At 38.8% G+C, this 26,772-nt stretch overlaps 1 protein-coding gene across 1 annotated transcript; it reads left to right on the top strand.

Moving 5' to 3' along the window:
- Nucleotides 1-448: 448 nt before the first annotated feature.
- srd5a1 (steroid-5-alpha-reductase, alpha polypeptide 1 (3-oxo-5 alpha-steroid delta 4-dehydrogenase alpha 1)) lies at nt 449-25,611 on the top strand. The gene is made up of 5 exons (XM_028461998.1): nt 449-839; nt 8,628-8,794; nt 13,706-13,807; nt 24,392-24,542; nt 24,774-25,611. Exons 1-5 carry the CDS (start codon nt 529-531, stop codon nt 24,838-24,840), a joined length of 798 nt encoding a protein of 265 aa, XP_028317799.1. The 5' UTR covers nt 449-528; the 3' UTR covers nt 24,841-25,611.
- Nucleotides 25,612-26,772: the final 1,161 nt, after the last annotated feature.

The following is a 26,772-nucleotide window of genomic DNA, read 5'->3' as shown; positions in this document are numbered from 1 at the left end:
AAAACAACATTTCAATCAAAAAATAAATAAAAAATCACTTCAATCTTAAAAGATTTTCAATCACAAAAAGTTTACTCCAATCAAATATAAATATTTTCAGTGTTCAATGCACAAAAAATAATAATAATAATATTTGCGAGCCAAGTAATTAAATCTGAACATTTTTTTTTTTACATTTTTTTTTATTGAAGTGATTTTTTTTTTTAATTTAATTGAATAGTAAACACACAAATCTACCTCGAATATACAGGTGTAATAATTTAGAAAGCAAATAAAATGTGTTTTGAATAACGTCTAATGAGGGTTGTTTTCATTTCATTAGATTACGTCACGACAACTGTGACGTGCCGTGAGTGAAATGTAAATTAGAGTAGGCTACTGTGATTGGTTGAGACGGGCTGAAGCGATGTACGCCGACAGCTCTGATTGGTCAGACTGTGTCGCGAGCCTCAGTCAGCGCACACTGTGCAGAGACGAACTTGTCACACTGTCTGTTTTAAATGTTTTAACACTCGCTGAACTGTCGCAATGGACGCGCTTCTTTCTGGACTGTTCTCCTCGGAGGAGCAGGGGCGCTACATAGTGGACTATATGGCCTACTTCATGGTTTTAATGGCAGCCTACACCTTCGTGTCGCTGCTCTTTGAGAACGTGCCTTATGGCCGATACTCGAGCAGTAAATACGGGTTCCCAGTTGATGCCAAGTTGGCCTGGTTCGTGCAGGAGCTGCCCGCCTTCTTTGTTCCTGTGTGTTTGTTGCTGTGGACGTCCTGCACCCAGACCTCAGCTCTGCCCAATCAGATCCTCATTGCCATGTACATGTGTCACTACTTCCAGAGGTGGGTGACACTGAGTTACTCATAATGTTTGATTGTCAAACAGCTTATAAAGTAGTTATGCATCATGTTCCAGATTAGGTCATCCCTGAGTAATTATGCAACACCTTACTGGACACCTCAAGAACAGATTACAAAGTGAATGTAAGAGATAGAAAACATCTGGTATCTGTAGATATAAGCCAAATCAGCATTATCAGTACGCATGCGCGATTCCCGGGTCAATATATCCGGGTCAGAGTTCACGACTACCCAGCGTGTCAACAAAGCCCCTGTCTAGCGGAACAACCGGCTACTGATACCGACTTTTAGGCATTTACTTTGCTTAAGGTCGTTTTAAGGCAATATGCCAGGGTCCCATTGTTCAGTGCGTGGCTATTCCAACGGTACACGTGGGCTTAATACGTGGATGAAAGAGTTTTGCCCCGTTCACGAGTGCAATAAAGGAACCTCACGATGTATATGCGACCCGCCATACGTACTCATCCCATTTCCTACTGAAAGAAAAGATCCAGAACGTCGTGCCGAATGGATTAAATCAGTAAGTTTGACATATACTGTACTACATTAAAGCTAACTAGTAAACTAGTATATAAATGTAGCAATTAGAATTAACAATAGGTGTTCAGAATTAACTGAAAAAAGGCTGGAGGTAGGTTGTAATACATTTATTAACACTGGCACATCAAACAATATAATCCCAGTAATCACGATAAGTATACTATCACTTTGAACTCAGGGCACACAGCAAACCAGCAAAACCACAGCAACTTAAAATACGGCCGCAGTGATAGATAAATATAATGATTACCAGCAATACATAATTACCAATTAAGGTGACATGATTACATTAAAACATACAAATGGCTAAAAGGTTGGTGGGATAAAAACAGTGACAGGTAAAAAGGATTCACTCACAGTCCTTTGCCAAAACGGGTTCTTTTACAGCCCTTTACACATCCAGATAGTTATGGTAATTTAACCCATAAATATTCAACTGGAGCTGCAGGGAGTTGAGGCTTTTGGCCAAACATAAGCTCAAATGGTGAAAAACCGGTTGATTGGTGCTATGTGGTATTGTAGGCATAAAGAACTTCGGACAGATGCTGTGGCCATTTTCTTTTACTCTCTGGGGGGAGCGTCCTCAGTAAATCAAACAAGGTTCTATTAAATCTTTCACACTGCCCATTGCCTTCCGGATGGTATGAGGTGGTTCTGCTTTTTTCAATACCATATAGGCTACATAGGCGTTTTAACAGATCTCCTTCAAAACATCTTCCTTGGTCACTATGAATCCGTTTAGGGACTCCATAGGTGTAAAACCATTTATCTGTAAGGACTTTGGCAACTGTGCTTGCTTTTTGATCACGAGTAGCATAGGCCTGGGAAAATTTAGAGAAGACATCAGTTATGACCAGCACATTTTCTCTCCCATCCGTGGCTTTTTCTAGCAAGGCAAAGTCCACTGCCACTATTTCTAAGGGCTTTGAGGCCATTAGGCTTCCTCTCGAGGTCCGCACCTTAGGCTGGGCTGCTTTTGCTAGGGTGCAACGATGGCATTGTTGGCAGTATTTTTCAATATCTCGTCCCATGAAGGGCCAATAGCACCTACTTCTTAGAAGACTGGTGGTGCGTTGGATCCCTTGGTGCCCGTGGTTGTCATGGAGATGTTTTAAAACTTCAGTTTTCAGACATTGTGGTAAAAGAAGCTGCCACAAAAGTCGCTCCCCTGGAGGCTGGATCTGGCGATACAAAACTCCATCTTTAACTTTTATTCTTGACCACTGCTGTACCAGTTTCTTTACGTCTTTGCTTGCAGCATTTAGAGCTTGTTTATTCGGGGGAACCCCACTGCCCCAGTACTTCAGGAACTCACTAATACTAGGATCAGCTGCTTGTAGTGTGGTGAGGTCAGCACTTGGGCGAAAGGGGTGGGCTGATTTTGCATTGCACTGTGCTCTGGTCATTGAACTGGATGGCTGAGTCGACTGATGGACCTCTCCTGGGACAATAAAGCCCGGGGCAACTAACGAGATGTCTTGTGGTTGTGTTTGACGTGATAAGGCATCGGCATTTCGATTGGCCGGACCAGGGCGGTACTTTATTTCAAAGTTAAATACTGCTAGCTCCGCAGCCCAGCGTTGTTCAACTGCACTCAAATTTGCTGTCTGAAGGTAACTTAATGGGTTGTTATCAGTAAAAACGCAAAACGTGTTACCCAACAGATATTCACGAAACTTTTGGGTGACAGCCCATTTGAGGGCCAAAAACTCAAGCTTTCGAGAACTGTAAGTAGACATGTTTCTCTCTGTGGGTCTAAGTCCGCGACTAGCGAAAGCAATTGGCCTGCGTCTACCATCTTGGTCTTGTGATAACACTGCCCCTAGCCCTGCATGGCTTGCATCCACTTCAAGGATGAAAGGTTTTGTAAAATCAGCATAGCCGAGTACTGGAGTGGTCGCTAGCATCTTTTTGAGTGTCTGGAATGCACTTTCACAATCCTCTGCCCAGAGCTCTGCAATAGCATTTTTTCCTCTAGACTTTCCCTGTTTTATGCCCCCCAACGTTGCTACGAGCTTGTGAAGGGGCACTGCATGTTTGGAGAACCCTTCCACGAACCGGCGATAATAGGAGGCAAATCCTAAGAAAGACTGCAGCTCTTTACATGTAGTAGGTCTTGGCCACTCAGTGACTGCACTTATTTTAGCTGGATCTGTCGCTACTCCGGCAGCTGATATAACGTGACCCAAGTATTTGACTTCAGATTGGAAAAAGTTACATTTTTTTCGCTTCAGCTTAAGGTTATTTTGTTTTAGCCGGGACAGAACCAGATCGAGTCGATGAAGGTGCTGATCAAAGTTGGGGGAAAAAATAATGATGTCGTCAAGATACAACAACAACGTTTGGAAGCTTTGATCTCCAAATATGCGCTCCATTAGTCTTTGAAATGTACTTGGTGCATTGCACAGCCCGAACGGCATTCGATTAAACTCAAAAAGCCCAAATGGTGTGCAAAAGGCGGTTTTATTCTTATCCTTTTCTGCCACCGGCACCTGATTATAACCACTTGCGAGATCTAGTGTTGAAAACCACTGGGCACCAGTAAGAGAGTCTAAAGTCTCCTCTATTCGCGGCAATGGATACGCGTCTTTCTTGGTTTTGGCATTCAACATTCTGTAATCTACGCATAGTCTCATTTCCCCCGTTTTCTTAAAAACAGGCACAATCGGTGATGAAAATGGACTTGAACTTGGTCGCGCCACCCCTTTGTCTAACAGCTCCTGGATGTGAGTCTTTACCTCTTCATACTGGGATGGGGGGAGGCGTCGATAGCGCTGCCGCACTGGAGCGTCATCCTGCAACTGAATCTCATGTTCCACTAATTCAGTGCACCCCAGGTCCCCACCCCCCTGACTGAACACTGAATTATGCTTCTCCAACAGTTTAGCCGCCTGCTGACTCTGCTCAGGGGAAAGGTTTGACCAGGAGAAATTTGTGGGGTCAAGAGGCAACTCATCCGCTTCCACCTGTCGGATAACTGCAACAGCGTCTTGGTCTTCCACCTCTTCAAACACAACAGCCTTTCTAGATTGTTTTAAGTCGACTACATGGAGCGCACCTAGTTGAGAGAGAGGCCGCAGCCAAACATCCTCGGAGCCCACATTAACAACAGGGATCTCCACATTTCCTTGATGAATGGCGAGGAGGGCTGATGAGACCAGGAGACCTGCTGGCAGTGTAACTGTTGCTGCTGGTGGCTCGAATAACACAGATGGAAGTGTTAATTGGGAGGCAGAAGTGCATACAGTGTGGATCCACGTCAGGGAGCCGGCTGGGACACACACGGCTTGGCCTGGGGCTCTGGCTTTTCCCAGATACCCTTTTGAGGTCAGAGCTTCTATGTTTTGGCATTTCACTAGTGCTTCCCCCCAACTTCTGTCAGCAGCTTGAATGACAGGCGCTTGAAGAAGACCAGGGCCAAACTGTTCAAACAAACGATTATAACAGCAACGAATGATATTCATTCCGAGGAGCCCAGGCACCGCAAGTTGTGGTTCTGTGGACTCATTGGGGGGATCTTCAACCACCAGAACTCCCATATTAGGCAGAGTTCTTCCCAGGACATCAACTTCAAGCTCCATATAGCCCTTATAGGGGATTTTTAACCCATTAGCAGCCTTAAGTTGTAACCAATGGCATTTTTTTAGCAATCCCACCCCCTCTGAAGAATTTTTCAAAAAAACTTTCTCGAATTGTGGTGACCATGGATCCAGTATCCAGTAGGCAAGGGACCATGACATCCCCCATTTTGACCTGTACCACTGGACATCTTCCCACCAGGCGGGAGTAAAGCCTGGTTTGTTCTTTGGGTGAGCCCACAGATCCCATTTCTGATGCTTGGCTCTCTGCACCAGAGGGGCTTAGTTTCCTGACAGCTGAGAGTCAGGACCCCCCCCAACCACTTGACTACATGAGACAGCTTCTGAAGTAGACAATGCACGACGGTTAATGTTTAAATTAACCCTACAGAACCTTGCAATATGTCCTACTTTATTACAACGATGGCAGATAAGCTTACCATCGCCCTGTACACGGGGCCGTTTTACAAAGCTCTGCGGTTCATCATCAACTTTGGGCTGAGGAAGCTGTGCCGTGAGATGCTGCATTATGGTGTCTAATTGAGACTGCTGTTTACGGAGTGATTCTTTTATCTCTGCTATTTCATCACTTGGTTTAATGGCCACTAGATTAGCACTAGCTTCAACCATTTCCGCACACTGGGAGTCACAGGAAAATGCTCGAGATCGACTTTTGTTAGAGGTTATACTGGCTTCTGTCCATTTTATGGCCACCGCACGAAGTTCAATAAAGGAAAGGTTAGGTTCTTTGGAGACACACTGCTTTAGTTCCCTACGTAAGGTATCATCCGAGATGTGTTCCACGAACTGGTCACGCAGAATCAAATCATTGTTTGGAATACCGCCGGGCGTTTTACGGATGGCTACATCCATTAATGACTTTAATGCATGTGAATAATCACGAAGCGTTTCGCCTTCCCGCTGTCTACGTTGAGATAATTGTAATTGTGCGGCTATGTAAGACTGTGTGCAACTGTAATTCTCAGTTAAAATGGTGAAAATTTTGTCTGGAGTATCCCGGTTAACACTCGGGTAGAGATCAACTTCAGCCTTGGCACTACCATCCAAGTGGTCTCTAACAAATAACATTTGTTCAGCCCTTGGCAACCTCCAAACACCTACGTACCTCTTCAAGCCATTGGTCAACAGTAAGCAAATCAACACTCATGTTACCAGTAAACTTCGGACACTTGCGTTCTTTAGGCACATATACATAGCGTATCTCAGTTTCATTGTGTAAAATACCAGTGCTAGAGGAAGCCATGTTCAGGGTGGAAGGCCGAGGCCTGGAGTCAGATGCCTGGCTATCTTGAGTCTGTTGGAGCTGTTCCTTCAGTTGTTCATTGGATGCTTTGAGTTGTTGTAGTTGCTCCAGAAGTTCATGCAGATTTTCCATGTTGCCCAGTCACCCCGAGGAGGATGGTGCAGCTTCAGCCGTTCCTTCCGCAGTCCCCCGGCGCCGCCGACCTATCACTGTTTTATCCCACCACACCAAAACTAATCAAAACCCAAAACCAGCTACCCTGCTCGCAGCGCCAAATTCTGTAGCAATTAGAATTAACAATAGGTGTTCAGAATTAACTGAAAAAAGGCTGGAGGTAGGTTGTAATACATTTATTAACACTGGCACATCAAACAATATAATCCCAGTAATCACGATAAGTATACTATCACTTTGAACTCAGGGCACACAGCAAACCAGCAAAACCACAGCAACTTAAAATACGGCCGCAGTGATAGATAAATATAATGATTACCAGCAATACATAATTACCAATTAAGGTGACATGATTACATTAAAACATACAAATGGCTAAAAGGTTGGTGGGATAAAAACAGTGACAGGTAAAAAGGATTCACTCACAGTCCTTTGCCAAAACGGGTCCTTTTACAGCCCTTTACACATCCAGATAGTTATGGTAATTTAACCCATAAATATTCAACTGGAGCTTCACTGTCTCGTTCTGGCCGGAGATTCAATCCCGTTCTGCTTTGATCATGCCTAATTATACAAACGTGCATTTGTTTAGGTTAAAAGGACGGCATGTAAAGTGACTAGTGCAATGAGCTTTAAAGGGCTAAAGAAACTTACAAGCTTTATCTCGGGATTCCGTGCACAGCAGCCGTGTTGTGCTTTCAGTGAGGAGCAGAGAGGGAGACGGACTGATTGTGCGTCGGTTAAGTAGGTCCGTCAATACCACGGACGTCCTCCGTGGTTCCCACCCACTGACTTCCGTTCACCCGTTACATAAATATTATATTGTGGTGTACATGTTAGAGAGGTGTCTCTCACCCAGCAGGTTTCGGGGGTTTGTTGGCGTCCTTTTCTTTCTCGCCACAATATGCCCGATCCCCCCAGGATCAACTGTCAACATCGATCTCGAGCAGAGATTTATAATCAAGGTTGACAGCCTCTCGTTCCTGCTGTTTTGTCAAAACTATAGGCGCTTTTTGAAATGACAATGCCCAAGCGAGGGCCACCAGTTCTTTCTTCCTCTTCCCAGTAACAACGTGTCCACGTCTCTTACAATATTCTTTTAAAACATCCACTTTACAACGCTCAAAATATTCAATATCTTTGTCAGACTCGGCCATGTTTACATTTTATGATACGAGCTAGGCGGGAGCTGGGTAGTCCTGACCTTTGACCCGGACCAGCATGCTTTGCGCGCAGCGAGATGCCGAATCCGCTTATTAGGGGTGTGCATTGCCATGAATCTGATTATTTTTTATCTTTTTATTTAATTTTTAATTTTTTTCATTTTAACATTATTAACACGGGAAATTCCACCTTTAACAATACGTATATACGAGAAAATTTAAAAAAGAAACATTTTAGGGTATTTCCCGGGTTAGTTTTAGGGTTAGGGGTGTGTATTGCCTGGCATCTGGCGATACGATTCGTATCCCGATACATAGGTCACGGTACGATACGATATATCCCGATATTAACGGGAACTACCAGCATTCGGCTTACTGCGGATGTGGACGCATGCGCACAGGAAGTTCCGGTGTAGTGTAGAATAAACCTACCATGAAAGTTTCCTACGGTAAACAGTGGGCATGCGCATCTGGCAAACTGCGCATGCCCGTCCGTCATTTTGAAAAAAAGGTAACAATCTTTCCTTTAATTTTTAGGGTTACGATTAGGGTTAGGGTTCAGTTTAGGGTTAGAATTAGGGTTTATCATTGTAGGAAAAATTAAGGTAGCAAAATATAGTACGTATACGTGTAAATAATTACTACGCCTGTAGGAGTCTTTCACGCGTAGGATTATTTTTCACTTCTCCGGGACTATAGGTTTGTCTGAGGTCCGGGTCCGGACCAATAGCAACAGCATACAATTTATTTTAAAACTTGCGAGAACAGTTAAAGGTAACCACATACATCTTTGAAAGTGTCCAGTATGTCCAAGCTAAAATGCACTGAGCAGTGAGGTAGGTAAACAAGGTCTGATGTGGTTCACTGACACTATAGTGACGGGTGTTTATGTGCTATGCATGTTAGTGCAGTCAAATGGTTTTCATTTGGTTAAAACAATCAATTTTGCCATTTTTTTTGGATCGATACGATAATCACGCTGTGAAATATTGCAATATATCGCTGAATCGATTTCTTTTTACATCCTTAGTAAACGTGTGTTTTTCTGCAGATCCCTCATCTATCCTTTCTTAATCCGCGGAGGGAAACCGACACCTTTCATCTCATTCATCCTGGCCTTTATCTTCTGCATTTATAATGGTTACATGCAGATCAAATACCTGAGTCATCATGCTGAGTACCCTGCGTCCTGGCTTACACACCCTTGCTTCATCATTGGTAGGTGTTTTTTGTTTTGTTTGTTTTTAATCATCACTTTCTGCATGAATGTCTTCTGTTTGTGTTGCATAGATGAGTGCAGATATGTTTTTCTGTAGCAAACTTTGAACTCTGCAACAGAATATTATTATAATGTTATAGACCAGGGGTTCTCAACTGGTGTCACCCTGGGACCCACATTTTGCAAAGGTCATTTAATCACAACCCGCTTTTTTCTTCCTACAATTCAACCAATACATTTTTTTTAAATAGCTGTTGAAAACACGTGATTTTTTTGAAAAATGTCTTAACAAAAGTAAAAATTACAGAGAAAACATGAATCATTGTGAATTACAAAGTCATTTAGTTCAAGATATACCTCCAAATACACACATTTATATAAATATATCCATATATAATGTAGAATATATAATAAGACTCCACAATATTTGGCATCGCTCAAAGTTTTATATATATATATATATATATATATATATATATATATATATATATGACATGATGGCAGTTTTTTTTTTTATCTGAAATTGTTGAACAAACTCAAAATGTTTCTAAAATCCAGCAATTTTCCTGAAATTATTCCACAAAACATCCCCAAATTAAATAAAATGTGTTTAAAAAAAAAAGAAAAGAAAATTTGAGTGAGGTCTGTCACTTATTGCTTGGAAATGTACTTACTTTACTTATAATTTGTATACGTGGAAGTGCAAACTAGGGTACGCTAATGTTGGAAAAGCTTTTTTTTCCTACTTATAATCTGCAGCCCACTTGAGATCTAACTGATTCATATTTGGCGCTTTAATGGAAGAGTTAAAATGATTTAAATGAGCCTTTTTCAGATTATCTAATCGGAAATGAAATTCTCCAAACATGAGCTTTTCAAATTGTAAGTAAATTACCACCATCTTGTGTTAAATGTGTAGAGATGGTCCTCTGCTTCTCAAGTTTCTTTCAAAATAAAAGCCAGGGAAATATATATAATTCATGTTTTTTTTTGTCCAGGCAAATGCTTGCCTGGATGAGAACATTTACTTGAAATTCCATACATAAGGCTGACATTACGCTGTCATTAGCATGACATGACACTTGTCATTAGCATGACATGACACCTGTCATTAGCATGAATAAGGTGTCATTAAAGAGTGACTAAAACCATGCTGTCTCCTGACCTGCTGATTATGGGTGGGGCTCCTGGAACAGTTAAGACACGCCTAGTCTATACTATTGAGCGTTTTTTTCTGGGCGGTATCTCGGATGCGTGGCCATATTGGAGGCACTCAGAGGTAAACACTGCAATGGATAAATGTCCGAAACCACAGAAAAGCTCCTCAAAATGCGTTATAGATGCAAAGGCATACAGGGAAGGACTTGGTCCGCAGGAAAGGGCACAATATTTGGAAAAAGTTAGGATTTATTGGTGGTACAGATCCATACCAGTCGGCTCTTTTGTCTTGGATCAATGACGACCCGGAGAGTCTTCCGTCTATTGTGTATTCTGATATCGTCAACTACCTGGTTTTAAGACTAACTAGGGTTGGACAATATGGAAAAAATTGTATATCACAATATTTTTTTGTAAAATCACGATCACGATTTTATCTCGATTTTTACATTAAGATCATATAAACTATTTTAATGTTATTTACCATTAAAACAAACCAATTCACACATTTAAAACCATCGCCCTTAAAGAGAAAAAATGATAAAAGATCATTTGTTAGGGTACTTTTCAAACATTTTTTAAAAATGTATGTAAGGAATTTTTAAAACTGGTTCCCAGTACAATTAACATCAAACAAAAAGGCTGTTGAGTTCTTGACGTCATATATAAGGATGATTGACAGCTGCGGATCTTGCATAGCTCTCTTTGTGAATAGCATAAGCAGTTACGTCGTGAAGAAAAGCCGAGATGCCATTAAACTTTTCCGTTCAGTTTTTTTGTCTTTTTTGAGCTACTAGCACTATTACTAACCTCTATGATCTGATCATCTGAACAAGATGTTGGTAGAATTTCAAGTGGGAAAGATATTTAAGTTCGTGTCGTAGCTGGGCTGCGTAACTCATAAGGGCAGTACGCTAAATGGGCGGGGCGTGTTACCAGGGATCCTCCCTCTGGACCCTACTGCGCAGACTCTGGCTCCAAATGATGCCAAATTTGCAAGATGAAAGCGCCCCTAAGCGTCGTAATTTGGCTTCAAGAACATTGAATGGGAACAGCTACAGTGCACGCCCACTGGCACAGACACGGCACCGCGAGGTATAAATTGTGCACTACAGACAGTTCTACGATCTCCATGATTTGGCAGATCATCATCATGTTTTCATCCATTACGATCTAATATCGTCAGATCGCACGCCCTTAACCCTAACCCAATCTGGCTCATCTTTTGGATAAAGTTCAGACCTTTTTACTTGGAATACAATGAGAAATACAGCACATTTTAGCTCTACATTTTAACAACTGTGTTGCTACTGTAGCAGGCTATTAAATGTGATTATATTAAGTCAATAATGCCACATGCAGTAGCTTGATATGAATTATATTCTTATCATCACACTAGAAAATTAGTTAAGAGCCACTATCAATAATTAACTTACCTGACACATTTGGATGTTGTCCAGATTTTTGCCTCGTAGATCCTGGTTTAGCTTTGCTATCCACAAGCGCTTCCGTTCCTCTGAAAACTTCTGACATTATTCTTCCTGATTTGTTATAACTTTTGGCAGTCTATAAAACTCAAAATAAATTTCACTGTTTGACCGATTGATACGGCCAAAAACACGGCATTAATTCACCATTTCCTTTTGTTCAACTTTTGGGATCTGCTTTGTTTACCTGCTGAGTACCTTCAATAAGGTGACTTCCGGTTTGATGACGTGAAAACCATCTATAAAATCTCCAATGAACAATATATGCTAGGCTAACTAGCTACTCATTACTCAATATACTTCTCTATTCACTATTCTCTCAATTCAACCTACTCACCACAGATTGTAGAGCCCACAGGTGCTAGTTTTTATAAAAGGGGCGGGGCTAGCAGTGCTTGTTTGTGATGCAAAATGGTCCAAAAACATCACTTGATCTTGTTCTCAGCCAATAGCAAAAATCAATTGTAATAGCTGGGTTTCAACCCATAGAGGGCAGTCACTGTGATATTTACAACAGAATATGCCAAATTAAAATACTTTCACTAAAATGTTGAGAGTTGGACCAGGATCAATAGCATCACTACTTCATACCCAAATACATTTGTATTCAGCAGAAATAAAAGTATTATTCAACCGTCACATTCATCACCTTTCATCACTGTTAGCAGGTTATCTGTCACAGTGAGATTGTGACCATTAAAACACAGCAAGACACATATTTTGCTTCTAGTGATCACCACCAGTCTCGTGGCACACTCACACTCATATTACTCACACAGGTGCAGGCCATTTATCAATCACCGTCAGTCACATGACATCACTTCATTGAAAACAAATATCAATATTTAACAATAATAAAACATGGGAACACATCTCAACAATTACCTTTCAAAAGGATAAACAAACAAACATAAGCTCTCCGTTTATCTTTGGTTGTGGCGTCAAAGTGTTTAGACCTAATGTATTCACAGTAGAACAGAGCAGTTCTGGGCTTAGGTAGAACAAATACTCACGAGCATGAGAAGTGAGGAACAGGGCCTCAGTGGGGTGTCTGCTAACGAACCAATTGATCGCCATGGCAGCACTAGCCCAGTCACAGATCCTGAATGCTCAGTTTGCAGTGATGCAGATGGTCATGGTGAAAGAAAGAAAAACCTTTAATTTCATGTGTTTCATGGCTGTGAAAATAAAAAAAAAAGCTGAGTCGATGATTTGTCCTAATATTTGTTTTAATTGGTCATTGCAAGAGAATTGTTCATTTTACATGTAAAGATTCAAATTCCTGTTGTGACTTTATTTTGGGGATTGTTTTTTATTCTGGCGTTTCTGCACACTTTACTATTTTTATATTTAAATCCCAGCTGTGTATTCTGAGGATTTTGAATCTAGTCATGTCCTCCATTAACACCACATAACATTTTTAAAACCTCACAATTCAAAATGTGTTTACCGGTCAGGGGTGGACTGGCCATCTGGCATACCGGGCATCGTCTCGGTGAGCCGTCAACCTGAAGTGGTACGGTCCGCTACTTAGAGGCAGACATGATAACAGGTGGCCAAAAATGGTCCAAAAGTAGTAAAAACGCGGCAAGAAAAGAGTGAAAGGAGACTAAAATGAGCCAAAAGCAGTCAAGAGTTGTCAAAAAATGGGCAAATAACCAGGAACCAGGTGGTATAAAATGGCAAAGGGTGTCTTTAATGGGCAAGGTGGCAAATAATAGTGGAAAAGGGCAAAGATGTGGAACAAAGGGAGGCAAAATGTATGGGAAAAAGGAAACAAGTGGTATTTATTTGGCAAAAGTTAGTTATTTGGATGAAAAGTGGCCAAAAAAAGACAAAAGTTAGATAAAAGTGTCAAATAGAACTTGCAAAAATTCACAAGAAATTGGGGGGAAAAAAGGGGTATTTATTGGCAAAAGGAAAGGGGCAAAAATGGGACAATGTTGCAAAATGGCCAAAGGAAATAGGTAAAAAGGGGTTCAAAGTTTCCCCCTTTAGAGGTTTTCTGGTGGGATAATAAATAAAATTAAGACATAGAGAGCCATATGTTGAGAATAACTGATTTAATAACGGCTTCTACCTGGTGTCTGCTGATATTATAGTAGACTGGTCTGGATAGAAAATGCCAGGACTGATTTTTTGACGCAGTCCACCCCTGTAACTGGTACTTATGTTCAATGGTTGATATAGCTTATTGTTTATCAGTGAAATCTCTTGCTAAAGCGGCGTTTGATTTTTTATTTTTTTTTTTTGTCTTGTCATCAGGGTTTGTTTTGTGGCTTGTCGGCTGGCTCGTGAATCTGCACTCAGACCACATCCTGAGGAACCTAAGGAAACCTGGTGAGACTGGCTACAAGATTCCCATAGGTAAGCGCTTCACTCAGCAACAACCATGCTAATGCTAATGCTAGTATAGAGGCAAAGACTGACAGAGTAAAACTGGAGTATTTTTATTGACACCACTAATGAGGTTTCCCACCATGCTGGTGTGCCTCACACAGTTGTTAAAAGACTTTTGATGTGAGTATAATCATTCCAATCATTACCTGACGATAATCATATTACTTTCCAAAACTCCATTGATCTTCTTTGCTTTGGTGTCTGCTTTTAATTTTTTCCAAATAATATGTTTTTGCCCCAGAACTTGAATATTAAACCTTTTTTCAATCCTTAAAGTAAAATCAAATCATTTGAAAATATGAATGTATTTAAATGAATGCTCAAAAGCAGGGGTGTAAAACTTATTTTTAGTTCAAGGGCCAAATATGGAGCATTTTGATCTCAAGGGGCCACAGATTATAGACGGAGAAAACGAGAAATGTTACCATAAAGTTAGGGATGTAACTATTCACTCAACTCCCGATACAATTCGATTCACGATACTGGGTTCACGATACGATTCTCTCACGATTTATTTTACAAAATGGGACTCTAGACAAATGATGATTGAAAAATATTCCTTTTTTTTGGGAGGGGAAAAACTAGATAATACTGTACTATTTTCCTTTTATTTTTCATTGTCAAAAGAATTCCTTGATAAACTATTCAAAACAATGCAATTTAACTAAAAAAATATCTTGAATGAAATAAATAAAGGAATAATACAAATGAAGAAGCCTATTAATTTAAATTCTGGTTCTATAGTAAACATTGCAAAACTGCATAATATTTTCTTTTTCTTTTTAAAAGTGCAACTGAAAATGTATTTTGTGCCTTAACAATTGGACTTTAAGTGGTCGGTTGGCATGCAGATATTCTGTGCAGTGAAGAAGAGATGCTATGCTAGCAGACAGAGCTAATAAAAAAACGTGACTTTTACAGATATTCACGTAATATTACAGATATTCTTTCGGTGTTAAAGGGGTAAGGAATCATTTATGAACATATTTAAGAGTAGAAGGCGGCAAGAAAGAAAGTAGTAGCAGATTCCGCCCGCCGCCTCAGCATTTGGACAAGAGAAGGATAAATATATAGCGATTCAATTTTCAGAAAATCGATATCAACCGTGATGCCTATGAATTGATTTTTAACTGCCTTACGATTAATCGTTACATCCATAATTAATGTGCCCTAGTTTGCACATCGACATATAAATGATATGTCGTGCATGTAAGGCACCAACAGTATTAAAGCAAAAAGTAACAGATGTCAGTCCCTGCAGGATCCCCGCTTTGGACTTCCTTGATTTTGTAAACAATTTTTATTTTATTTGGGGAAATGTTGTGGAATAATATGGGGAAAGTTGCAGGATTTCTGAAAAATGTAGAGTTCTCTCAACAATTTGAGATTAAAAAAAGACTGCCGTCATGTGATTTAAGCAAGCTAGTGGCAAATATTGCAGTTTTCATTGAATTTGTGTATTTGGAGAGACTAAATTAGTTGATCATTTAAGCAATGATTCATGTTTTTTCTTTCATTTTTACTTTCTCCTGCGGACTCAAATTGAATGCTCTTAAGGGCCAGATTTGGCCCACAGGCCTTGAGTTAGACACATGTGCTCTGTGATAACCACATTTATTTATTTATCTGAATAATATCCACTGTTAGACAGGAGATTTATTATTATTTGGGCCACAGTATATAGTCATCTAACAGATGTAAATCCTTATTTTAATCAGAAATAAAATGGGTTAAAAGTGACCAAAAAAAGGTGGTGAAATGGGATTTTAAAAACCACAGAAGTTGGTTAACAAATGCAAATTAGAGTGGCCAAAAACAGTCAGAAAAAGTGGTAAAAGGGGTTCAAAGTGTCAATATTGACTTAGAAGGGGCAGAAAAAAGTTGGAACAATTAGTTTAAAATGGCAAATGATGGGAATGACACATTATGAATGTGGTTCAATTGGCTAAATGAAGCATGAAATATGGTGAAAGGAGGTTTAAACTTAAAAGTGACAATAATGTGTCAAAAAGTGGTGGAAAAGATTTTATAAGTGCCCAAAATGTCTTGAAAGTGAAAAACGTGCAGAAAAGGCATTGAAATGTAATGGAGAAGTGGCAGAAATGGAAGTAATGTAGCCAAAATGCATTAAAAATAGGAAAAATATGGCAAGAAAAAGTGATGAAAAAAGTGTAGTTGCAGGAAAAAGGCAAAAAAATAAGCATAAACGGGCTCAAATTGTTCAAAAAAAAATATCCTCCCAGTGTCTCGCAACACCAAGGTTGAGAATCTCTAAAGTATAAATTGTGTGGTATTAATCAGTGGAATCCTACATTACCACGAATGGCGAAATTAAAAAAAAAAACATGTTCAACTTCATGCTTGTTGAGTTTCTGGGTCATGTTGGTAAAGGCAGCTGTAAGCTGTGCAGACTGGGTTTGTTCACACACAGGCTTTGTCACGGTGGGCCGACGTTGAATTCATGCATGAAATCACAGATGGTTGTGTGTGTGTTGGTGGTTGGACGAAGGTGCTGAAGCAATAATATCCTACGACAAAGCATTCACTCAGATCGCAGATGAGTGGCTACGGGAAATTGAAAACAAAAAATTAGTTGGTAGCATATTTTTAGATCTACGTACAGCCTTTGATGTTTTAGACCATAATATTTTGTTAAATAAATTGAGCTGTTATGGATTTGAATCATTTGCCTTAAAATGGACTGAAAGTTATCTTAGTAATCGAGGATATAAAGTTTATTTCAATGGTAGCTATTCTGAGGTTGAGGGAATGAGTTGTGGAGTGCCCCAGGGCAGTTGTCTTGGACCCCTTTTGTTTTCTATTTTTACTAATGATTTTCCATTGGAACTAAGATATGCAACCATGGCTATATGTGCAGATAATACGACACTACATGCATCTTAAAATAATGAATTTTTATTTCTTATAGAGGGTATTCATGATTAATGACATTAACTTCAAATATAATTATGATAAACCCATTTGTTAAATCACATTGTGCAATAACTCAGCCACCGCCCTACTTCACCTCCTGCAACATCTACAGACCATTAACTTTCCTGCACCTGTGGCTAACCATAAGTTTAAAATCCCTTGTAAGATAACTAAACCAACAAAAACACTATTCTGGAAGAAAGTATAGATTTTATTTGTGTGGAGAATGTTTTATTTAACTGCCAACCTGCTGGCTTATTATCCATACTTGATATGTGGCAAGAAATGATCAATTAGCATGTGTGTTGACTGACATGATCATGTGTTATCAAATTTAAGTTATTTTTTGTAGCCCTTCAAATACATTACCTCAAAAAAAATGTTTTTTACATAACATTATTTGATATAATTTTAACTGTATAGAATTTTACACACAGTATTGTCTTCATTGATAAGATTTTTTTGGCGCCGGAAGGTTTTTAATCCAGGTGAGATTAGACAAAATGACTCCTTTCAGAGTAAAGGTTGCAGACCGCTGTACTAGGTAAAACAGTAACACGAGATCTGGTCTACCTGCATGTAGAACTAATCAAATGTAAAGAACAGTATCTTATCGAGCCATGGTTGCATGGAATGCATGGCCTGTGTTTCCTCACCTTTGTTTGTGTTATTGTTAATATTATCATACATATATTTTGCATCGTTATTTCAATATGAATGGTGCAAATACATATGTACATACAGTATATCTGGGACTGCAACAAAAACTATTAGCCCTGTGGATACAAGGTGCTAAGTTGTTTTTCACTGTGTGTGTGTGTGTGCGTGTGCGTGTGCGCGTGCGCGTGCATGTGATAACAACACACCAATTTAAACCAAGGGTTTTCAGCCTCGGTACTTGTGCGTTTCCATAAAAGGGGGTGGAGAATGCAGCGTCTAACCAGGAACAGCTTATCATCCAAAACAAATATGATGAATTTAAATCCATGATGACTGCAAAGGGCATCATTGTTAGTACAGCACACCTTTTATACTCACCCAGATCTGATCCACTTCATAACTTGGTCCCGACCGGTTAGGTGTTGCTTAAGTTTAAAATTAGGAATAATTAAAATCCATAGTTCAGACCAAAAACAGCACTTGTTACAGAAAAGGCAGGAATGAAACAACCCAGGCATGAAGCTGCTGACACTGTTAATGTGTAAAAGCTTGAGATTATTTATGGTATTAATCCATTGGATGATAAACGGACAGCGCTCTGATTAGTTTCCCTTTATTGCAGCACAACAAAGTGCTTTACATCATGAAAATCTTACATACAATAAAAAGATACCCCAAGCAAACAACCCACAAGAAACCCCAACAGCATCACACAAACCCACACACATAGAATAAGACTCATGTAATAAGATTAGTATTTTGAAATGGCTTCACATGACATAAATGTGCAATTAGCTAAAAAGTAACTTAAAGGAGTGTAACTCAGTTACATTTTGAAGATGGTATTATTGTAATACAAATATGTTGTTTTTATGCCTCTAACTAGTAATATATAATGTACAGTATTACAATTTTAGAGTAACTTTCCCAACACTGATCTGTAACGATCAAGGTGGAAACCTTTGAAAATCTTTAACGTTAACTCAGTTAAAGAGCAGATCCTTCAGCTCTGCTCTTTAACTTGGATCCCAGAGGTAGCATAATGTCAGTGGTTAGATTTAGATTCATTTTAGATTCATTGGTGCTGCCTTCTCAGCTTCAGTCGGAACCTATTTTATTTTTTTCATCGCTGCTTGGTGTTTGGTAACGAGAAAGTCAAGGAAGCAGTAATCACACTGTGGCATCAAAGCGCAGTGTCAGTGAGCGAGATGCTAATTATCCCAGTGTGGTCACATGATTATACAGTATCAGAGTGGCGGCACAATCACTGGTTTGTCGCTGGATGTCTTCTGCTCCTTGTTTGGTCTCATCCTCTGTGAGCGTCACATTCCTCTGTGGTTTTTGTTTTCATTGGCACTGAAAGATTCTCCCGCACACAGTGTTGACGGTAATGTTGTAAGACGGCGAGGCGAACCCGCAGCGGATCACGTACATTACATGTCTGTACATGTGAAGAGCAGACAGTTTGTTATTCAGTCTAAATACAGCACTGGACTTGTTCATGACTTGTTCATGCCCTTTATTTGCAGCAGGGTAGGGCAACCGTTGACTCCCAATTTAGTTTTTACAGTATTGTAATTGAAAATGAATCCATTTTTGCTTTTAATTACAATAATATGCAAATACAATAACATCAAGTTTCAAGAGTAGCACACACTTCACGCCAACACTTTTCATGTACCGTTATTTTTTTTAATTTTGCAATTTTTTAACACTCATTTTTCATAACACAGCGCAAACCATGCCCATGACTCACACCCAGATTTATTTGGTGACATTTTCAAGAATACAGCAGCTTTCGCATATGTCTCTAATTTATTTGAAATCATTCAACTCAAAACCAGTCCCAGAAAAGAAAACAAAATGTTTTTTTCCCTTTTTATTGATTCTTAAACAAACAATGCAAAATCATTGGGCTCATTCAGCCTTAGCCAAGTTCTGTGAATAAAGCCTAAGTCATGCAGTCAGTTATTATGACAACAGTGTTTTATTGCTTCATTAATCAAGCTGGTACATCTGAATCACATCTATCTATTAATTACAGGACTGTCTGCGTGCGCGTGTCTTTGTGGTGTGAACGTCTCACTGACGTGGTGTCTGATCGAGCTGAAACTTTTTTTAACAGCTTCCGCATACTCCAAGTATGTGCATCCGTTATTTTGGACTTGTTTGGTGTTGCAAAATGTTTATTTTTGTTTTATTTTGAAGACAGTCACCGCGACATTAGACATGAGAGCGAGAGGGTCCTAAGGACTGAAACGTTGCATTACCGTTTCATTACAGCTTTTTTTGGCTGTTTTTAAACTTTTTTTAGCAGCTTGTACATAGTCCCAGTCTGTGCGTCCATTATTTTGGACTTATTTGGTGTTGCAAAATGTTTATTTTCATTTTATTTTGAAGTCACCGTCACTTCGGGCGGAGAAGGGACAGAGAGAGAGCGCCACACAATTCATTACATGCATTTTATAATTTTTTTCTTACACAAGCACATACACACACACACATCTCAAAACACGCCCTCACCACACATGAGGAATTTATGATAAAAAAAATATACTAAATTAGTGAAATAAAACAAAAAACTAAACAACATTTTTACAAAAAGTACACAAAACAACAACAGAAATGCACAAAAATATACAAAATGACTACAGAAACACACAAAATGACAACAAAAATCAACAAAGTATCTGTAAATGTACACAAAAAGGCTCCAAAAACTCACAAAATGTCTCCAGAACACATACGTTACAAAAAAAATACACTAAACAACAACAAACATATTGAAATGAGTAAAAAACTAAATATTTCTAAAAAAAAAAAATACACAAAATCACAACAGAAATGCACAAAACTACACCAAAAAAACATCACACTACAATGGCAACAAAAAACAATAATTATACAAAAAAGCACAAAAAGACAACAGAAAGATACAAAAATACACATAATGACTCCAAAAAACATACATTACAGAAAAATACACTAAACGACAAACATAAATATCCCATACAATTAAACCAGGGAAATTGCACACGCTATTTCACTTTGCACCCGCAAATTTACCCCTTTATAACACTACAGAGTACAGAGTATGTACACCTCTTTGTACATCCAACCTTCAAACACATACTCATTTGGCCATAATCGACAACTCTACTTAAGCTCCCACATGAATAAATACTTCCGACAAGCACTGTACTAGTATAGTAAATTGAATTAACAAATACATGTGAAATACTAAATAACTGGCTAAACTCTAGCAGCAATTCATGCTTTTTTCTAGAACACAAGCATTCTAGATTGTTGCAGTAAAATAGCATCATCTAACAGGAAAAAGTTACAAAAGATAACTCATCACTCATTAATAATTAAAGTCATGTGTGATGTTTGAAGCTAAATTCTTTTTGTAGCTGGAAAGAAGCTAAATTGTATAGATAGTCTTAAAATGGAAGCCTATAATGTTCTGAAACATACAATGTCCATAAACAGAGTCATAAATCTCCTACAATACATGCAAAGTAAACCATAATGTGGTTGCACCCTGTTATTAAAATAACTGTGCAGAACTGGTAAATGATGCATGTTATATAAAAAAGGCCTTTTGTATTTTGAATCAGTTTTACGACCCACTCAAACAACAAAATATTTCAGCAAGATGCAATTATAAACCTAAATGGTTTCAAAGTTATATCAAACTTCTGGGTTTGTTCGCAGGTAAGATCTCATTAAATTATTGCATAACGTGTGGCTTGTACTCACTGCTGTGAGCTACTGCAATGATAGAAAAGTAAACCATTGAATAAATAGTTCTTTATGAGAAGTTGAATTACTCCTGTAAATTTATCCATTGTGAGATGAATAAAGGAATATTTATAATACTTATCTATGTTATCGGCCAATATTTGCCATAAAATGTGATATCCATTGACATTGGTATTAGTTTTTCCAACAAGCCCAGATTTATTAAAAGCAACAGTTTATATATTTATATAAAACATTCATTGGAAAAAAGAACCGGTTTTTGAGGTTTTACGGAGGCGGCTGTCTCCCTGCTGTTTTCCTAAAATTACTGCTGTTCCTTTTAAACTAAAATGACAGGGTTTTGTCTCAAATTAGGAGAGACGATGTATGCTCGTCCAACTAAAATTGATTTACATTCACAGAAAATAAGACTACAGTTCTTGTGAATTCCATGTATTACTACTGACAGTGTATTACAACTCTAGCCACGAAGAGACTATTTTTGTGACAATAAATGAATACTTGATTACTATTATTATTATTATTATTATTATCCTCCACCACAAAGTGTTGAAGGAGGATGTAGTCCGGCCATCCGAGTTAAAAGGGACAGCTTTTCTCAGAAACTGTTTAAGATCGGATAACCAAATTCGGTGTGTGGCTTCAGGGTATCAATACCTTGATGGAGTTCGAAAATGAGAACTGCACAATTATTTTTTCTGGAGTTATTGCCCTTGTTCCTTTTTCATTCTGTTTGAGGTATCTTCAAAGGGGACAGCTTTTCTCAGAAACTCTTTAAGATAGGATAACCAAATTCGGTGTGTGGCTTCAAGGTATCAATACCTTGATGAAGTTTGAAAATGAGAAACGCGCAATAAATTTTTCCTGAGTTATTGCCTTTGCACCGTTTTTTAACTCTGTTTGCGGTGTCTTCAAAGGGGACAGCTTTTCTTAGAAACCATTTATGATAGTCAGTAATTTTATCTTCTGATGTGATGATATTTTCTTATGTGTACATCTAAGTTCTTAGATTTAGGACATTTAGGAAAAGGTTGTGAGTTATATTGACAACCAATCTGGTGTGGGATTCACACCAACTGCCTCGTCAAATACCTTGTGCTGTGTTAAACTATGCCTGGCAAATAAAATCCATTCTGATTCTGATTATGAAATTGACACTAAAGGAAACGGAGGAAACACTATTCAGACTTTTTGCTAAACTCCTTTCAACAAAGTATCTTGCAGGCAATATATAGAGAACACTATATGCATGTTATGGGTTCACCACAGAAGGTTTTTTTCCTTGGGGGAGTTAAAGCCTGTTTTATGATGGGGTTTTCCTGTCAGGGAGGTGTAGCCACTATAATAGCTGCTTTAGCATGAACTCCTGCTGAACCTTTGAAAACAATCCATTATGGACCCGTAAAGAAAATAAAGTGAAGAAGGCGAGGCAGGAGGATGTTGTAAGCTTTGTTTTCGCCAACTTCACTTTCAAGCATGTCTGGAAAACCGTCTGCCAAGAATGTGTCATTTTCATTTCATATCGAGCTCGGCTGAACCCACTGTCTGCAGTGCACTTTTGCTGTTTTAATCATAATTAAATTGTAATTGAGTGCAGATCATTGACTTTGTAATTGTAATTGGCATGAAAATTCGGAAATTAAAAACTGTCGATTACAATTCAATTAAATGGAAAATTGGGGAATCATGTCACAGTTCTAGGGCTTATCAAGTTTTCCCACTACCATTTTTTATTTTATTTTGTTTTTTATTTTTTTTTATCGAGGAGTATACTGACACAATAAAGCCTCAGCCTACACCAAAAATAGGAATACCAATATTTTAATTGATTAGGAAGCCTAACAAGGTAACCAAGACATGATAAACAAATTAGATGATAGATAATATTGTTTAGTGTATTTTACAGCTGATTTAAGACAGGGGTTAAAACTGACCCATTGTCATAAGTAGGGGTGTCTCAATCCGATATCGGATATCGGTCTGATATCAGCCTGAAATCGGATATTGGATTAAAATTTTTGATTGATTTATTTATTTATTTATTTTTGCAACTCATTTTTTATTAATTTTATTCATTTAGATATTATGTTGAAGGTTAAAATGTATGTAACAAATTGGTTAATAATAAATGGGTCAGTTTTTCTTTTCTAACATTCCACACTACAAAATAAGTAATTATAATTTTTTTTATTAAGAAAAAAAGTAATAAAAGTATGTATGATTCATGCTGATATCGTATTGGATCATTATCAGTATTGGATGATACTCAAGGCTGCAGTGTCAATATCATATCGGAAATGAAAAGGTTGTATCGGGAGATCCCGAGTCATAAGAGATGCTAACAGAAGGCTAACGCTATACGTATATATGCATATGTGTGTATCCATAAAATGAAGAGTCAGTCCTTAAGACTGCTCTACTGTAAAGTGTCTTGAGATACCATTGGTTATGATTTGGGGCTATACAAATAAAAGATTGATTGATTGATTGATTGATTGATTGATTGATTGATTGATTGAAGAGGAAAGTTACGTTTTATAGGCTTAGTTATTAAAGGTGACAACAGAAGCAAAAGTGAGTCCACACACCAGATATAGCTCCAAAAAAGGTTTGTGACAAAAATAAAACACATTGCAAAACGTAATATCAAATTCATATAGTTATATTCATGTAATAAATATATACCACCATGATGTATCTTAACATAAATACCTCTCTCACAGAAGATGGAAAAAGTGGTTTTTAAATGAACATAAAATGAGAGACAGACATGCACACAGAAAAACATCAAACAATCAGAAAAAAGGCCTGAGATCAAAGTCCCCATTAAGTCTTTTTGGGGATAATTTGTCCTTCTTTATTAAAGGCTCAGTAATTGTAATTAATTTGAATTGAATTTTAGTAATTGAGAACGTAATTGTAATTGACTTACAGGGGGAGAATGATAATTGTAATTTTAATTGGAAAAAATTCCGGTCACCGTAATCGTAATTGAGTTGTAATTGAACGTGAATAATTGATGATGTCATTGGCAACGGCAAAATGTAATTTACCCCAACCTTGAAGTGAACTCTTGTTTATGGACAGTGTGGAGCGACTGTTATCAGCATTTCAAGCCAAAGACATTGGCAATGCCTCTGTTAACATCATGTTTAAGCAGCACACCTGTCCTCACATCCAGTTTTCCCACAGGCGGAATGTTTGAGTACGTGTCCGGGGCCAACTTCCTGGGAGAGATAACAGAGTGGACTGGTTTCGCTCTGGCTGGACACAGTGCTCCCAGTACAGCTTTTGCTATCTTCACCACAGTGGTTCTTGCCAGCAGGGCTGTGGCTCACCACAAGTAAGAATTAGCATCCACATCATTCCAATCTCTCTGATAGCACAATATGTTTTAAAGGGAACTAATTGATGAAAGTGTGTGTGTGTGTGTGTGTGTGTGTGTGTGTGTGTGTGTGTGTGTGTGTGTGTGTGTGTGTGTGTGTGTGTGTGTGTGTGTGTGTGTGTGTGTGTGTGTGTGTGTGTGTGTGTGTGTGTGTGTGTGTGTGTGTGTGTGTGTGTGTTTGCTCTGCAGATGGTACCTCGCTAAGTTTGAAGACTACCCAAGAAACAGAAAGGCGCTGATCCCTTTTGTTTTCTAGAACACACTGGAATCTCACAGGAATCTTGAATATGTTAATGGGATTGATTACCGATGCACAACAAAGACGTTCTGGATGCTGTTACTTCACAAGGACAAATGGATGTCTCAACAAGCTGCTGCAATCACACAACTCAAGCATACTATGCTATGCTATTATCTCAAAGCTACTTTTATTGATTCCTTTTCTCTTCATTTGAGTTTTCAGAAAGCTCCACCAAACCCCTGCAAATCAAAATCCTGCAAGTGGAACCACTATTTAGCGTCCTAGAGGAATGAGGAGGGATGATGTGTTGCTGAATAGTTGTGCTGTGCATTCATTACACCCAGCAGCAGCAGCAATAAACTCCCCCTCTCACTCTCCTCTCATCTCCATATTCTCCCAGACGGAGAATGAAACTGTGAAGTGGATATTTAATGTTTCCATCAATCATCTGTTGCATTTTTTGTAGCATTTGTTCACATTCACAACACAACCACACAGCCACACATTTAGTTCATTTAGGTAGATGAGAGACTCTGCAATGTCTGGATCATCCTTAAACCACCTGATAGATAAGCTGTTTTTAAGGAAAGCTAATTTTAATGTGTATTTACACATTTTTATACTCCCTCATCTCCACATACTTTATTGTGCATATCTGAGCCTATTTCTATGATAGTTCCTTGGGCAGCTATATTTTGAATATTTTGAATATTTTGAAATGGTTATTTTCCTTGGCCAATGTTTCTGTGTATAAAAGCAAGGCATTAAAGGAGACACACCAAACCATCCCAAAGGTACATCTTTTTCTTTACTTTTTACAAGCCCAGTATCCATCAGTGTTTGACACACAATGTTATCACAGTGTTTCTCAAAAGGGGGTTAGTGAGATGGCACTACAGGGGGTACTTGAGAGAGAAAGTGTGGAAAATGAACAAATAAAGGCATGAAAAATAAATGGGGGTGGGGGGGGTTATTCTGTAATCACATCTGATATGTGATAACAGAATCTCTCCTGGTCAGTTCTGGTCAAACTGCCCTAAGCAGGCCAAATACTATCGTACTGGTAACATTTGCCAAGGCCTCTTCTCAGAGACTGTCATTGTTATGCTTAGCGTTATCAGCAGCATACAAAAGCCCTGAGGGCACAGAACAACTACAGATTCATTGGACACACACACACTGAAACCTTAAGGCTCAAACATACTCGGGCGTACCCCACGCACAACGGACCTCAGAGCTTACACACTTGTGCTCGCCACAGCGTAGTAGTTTCCATTACAATCCTACATGTCCCATGATTCTTAACGCTTCTCTGTAGTCTTTGTACTCCTAGGACGTGGTTTAAAGATGTCGCTACTGTCGAAGCTCATCTGCCAGTCTCTCCCCTAAGCTCGTGTTCATCTTTCCTCCTCTGTTTCACCAGGAGGGTGAAATACAGGTTGGTGTTACATTTATTGCAGGTTGATATAATGCCGAGCAGTGTTTTGTGCGACACCAACAAGAAGTCAGCGCGGTAATAAAATCTGAGCTTTGCAGGTGTTCGCTCGAGTATGTTTGAGCCTTTTGAATCCCAGACCGGTCTGTCCCAAACACCCTTTGACCAAATAAACCCTGTGTCTGCATCTGACCTGTTAACGCTTCAACTTGACTCCATCTCATTTCATTCAAAACCGCCACAACAATAATAATGGCTTGGATTTATAATTACAGAAACCATTATTCATTGATACCAAGTCACACCGGTAATGGTACAGAAGCAATATGGGTTAAGTGCCTTGCTCAAGGACACAATGACAATGACTTGGATAGAGCAGCCTTTGAACTCCCAATTACAATTACGTTTTCAATCATCAATGTTCAATTAAGATTACAGTTACCATTATTTATTAAATTACAATTATTTTCTTATCCTCAGAAAGTAAATTACAATTACATTCTCAAATACTT

This window comes from Gouania willdenowi, chromosome 11 (genome assembly GCF_900634775.1).
Source record: "Gouania willdenowi chromosome 11, fGouWil2.1, whole genome shotgun sequence".
In the NCBI taxonomy this organism is placed as follows: domain Eukaryota; kingdom Metazoa; phylum Chordata; class Actinopteri; order Blenniiformes; family Gobiesocidae; genus Gouania; species Gouania willdenowi.
The sequence above is the reverse complement of the archived record's forward strand: the minus strand, read 5'-3'. Positions and strand labels throughout refer to the sequence as shown.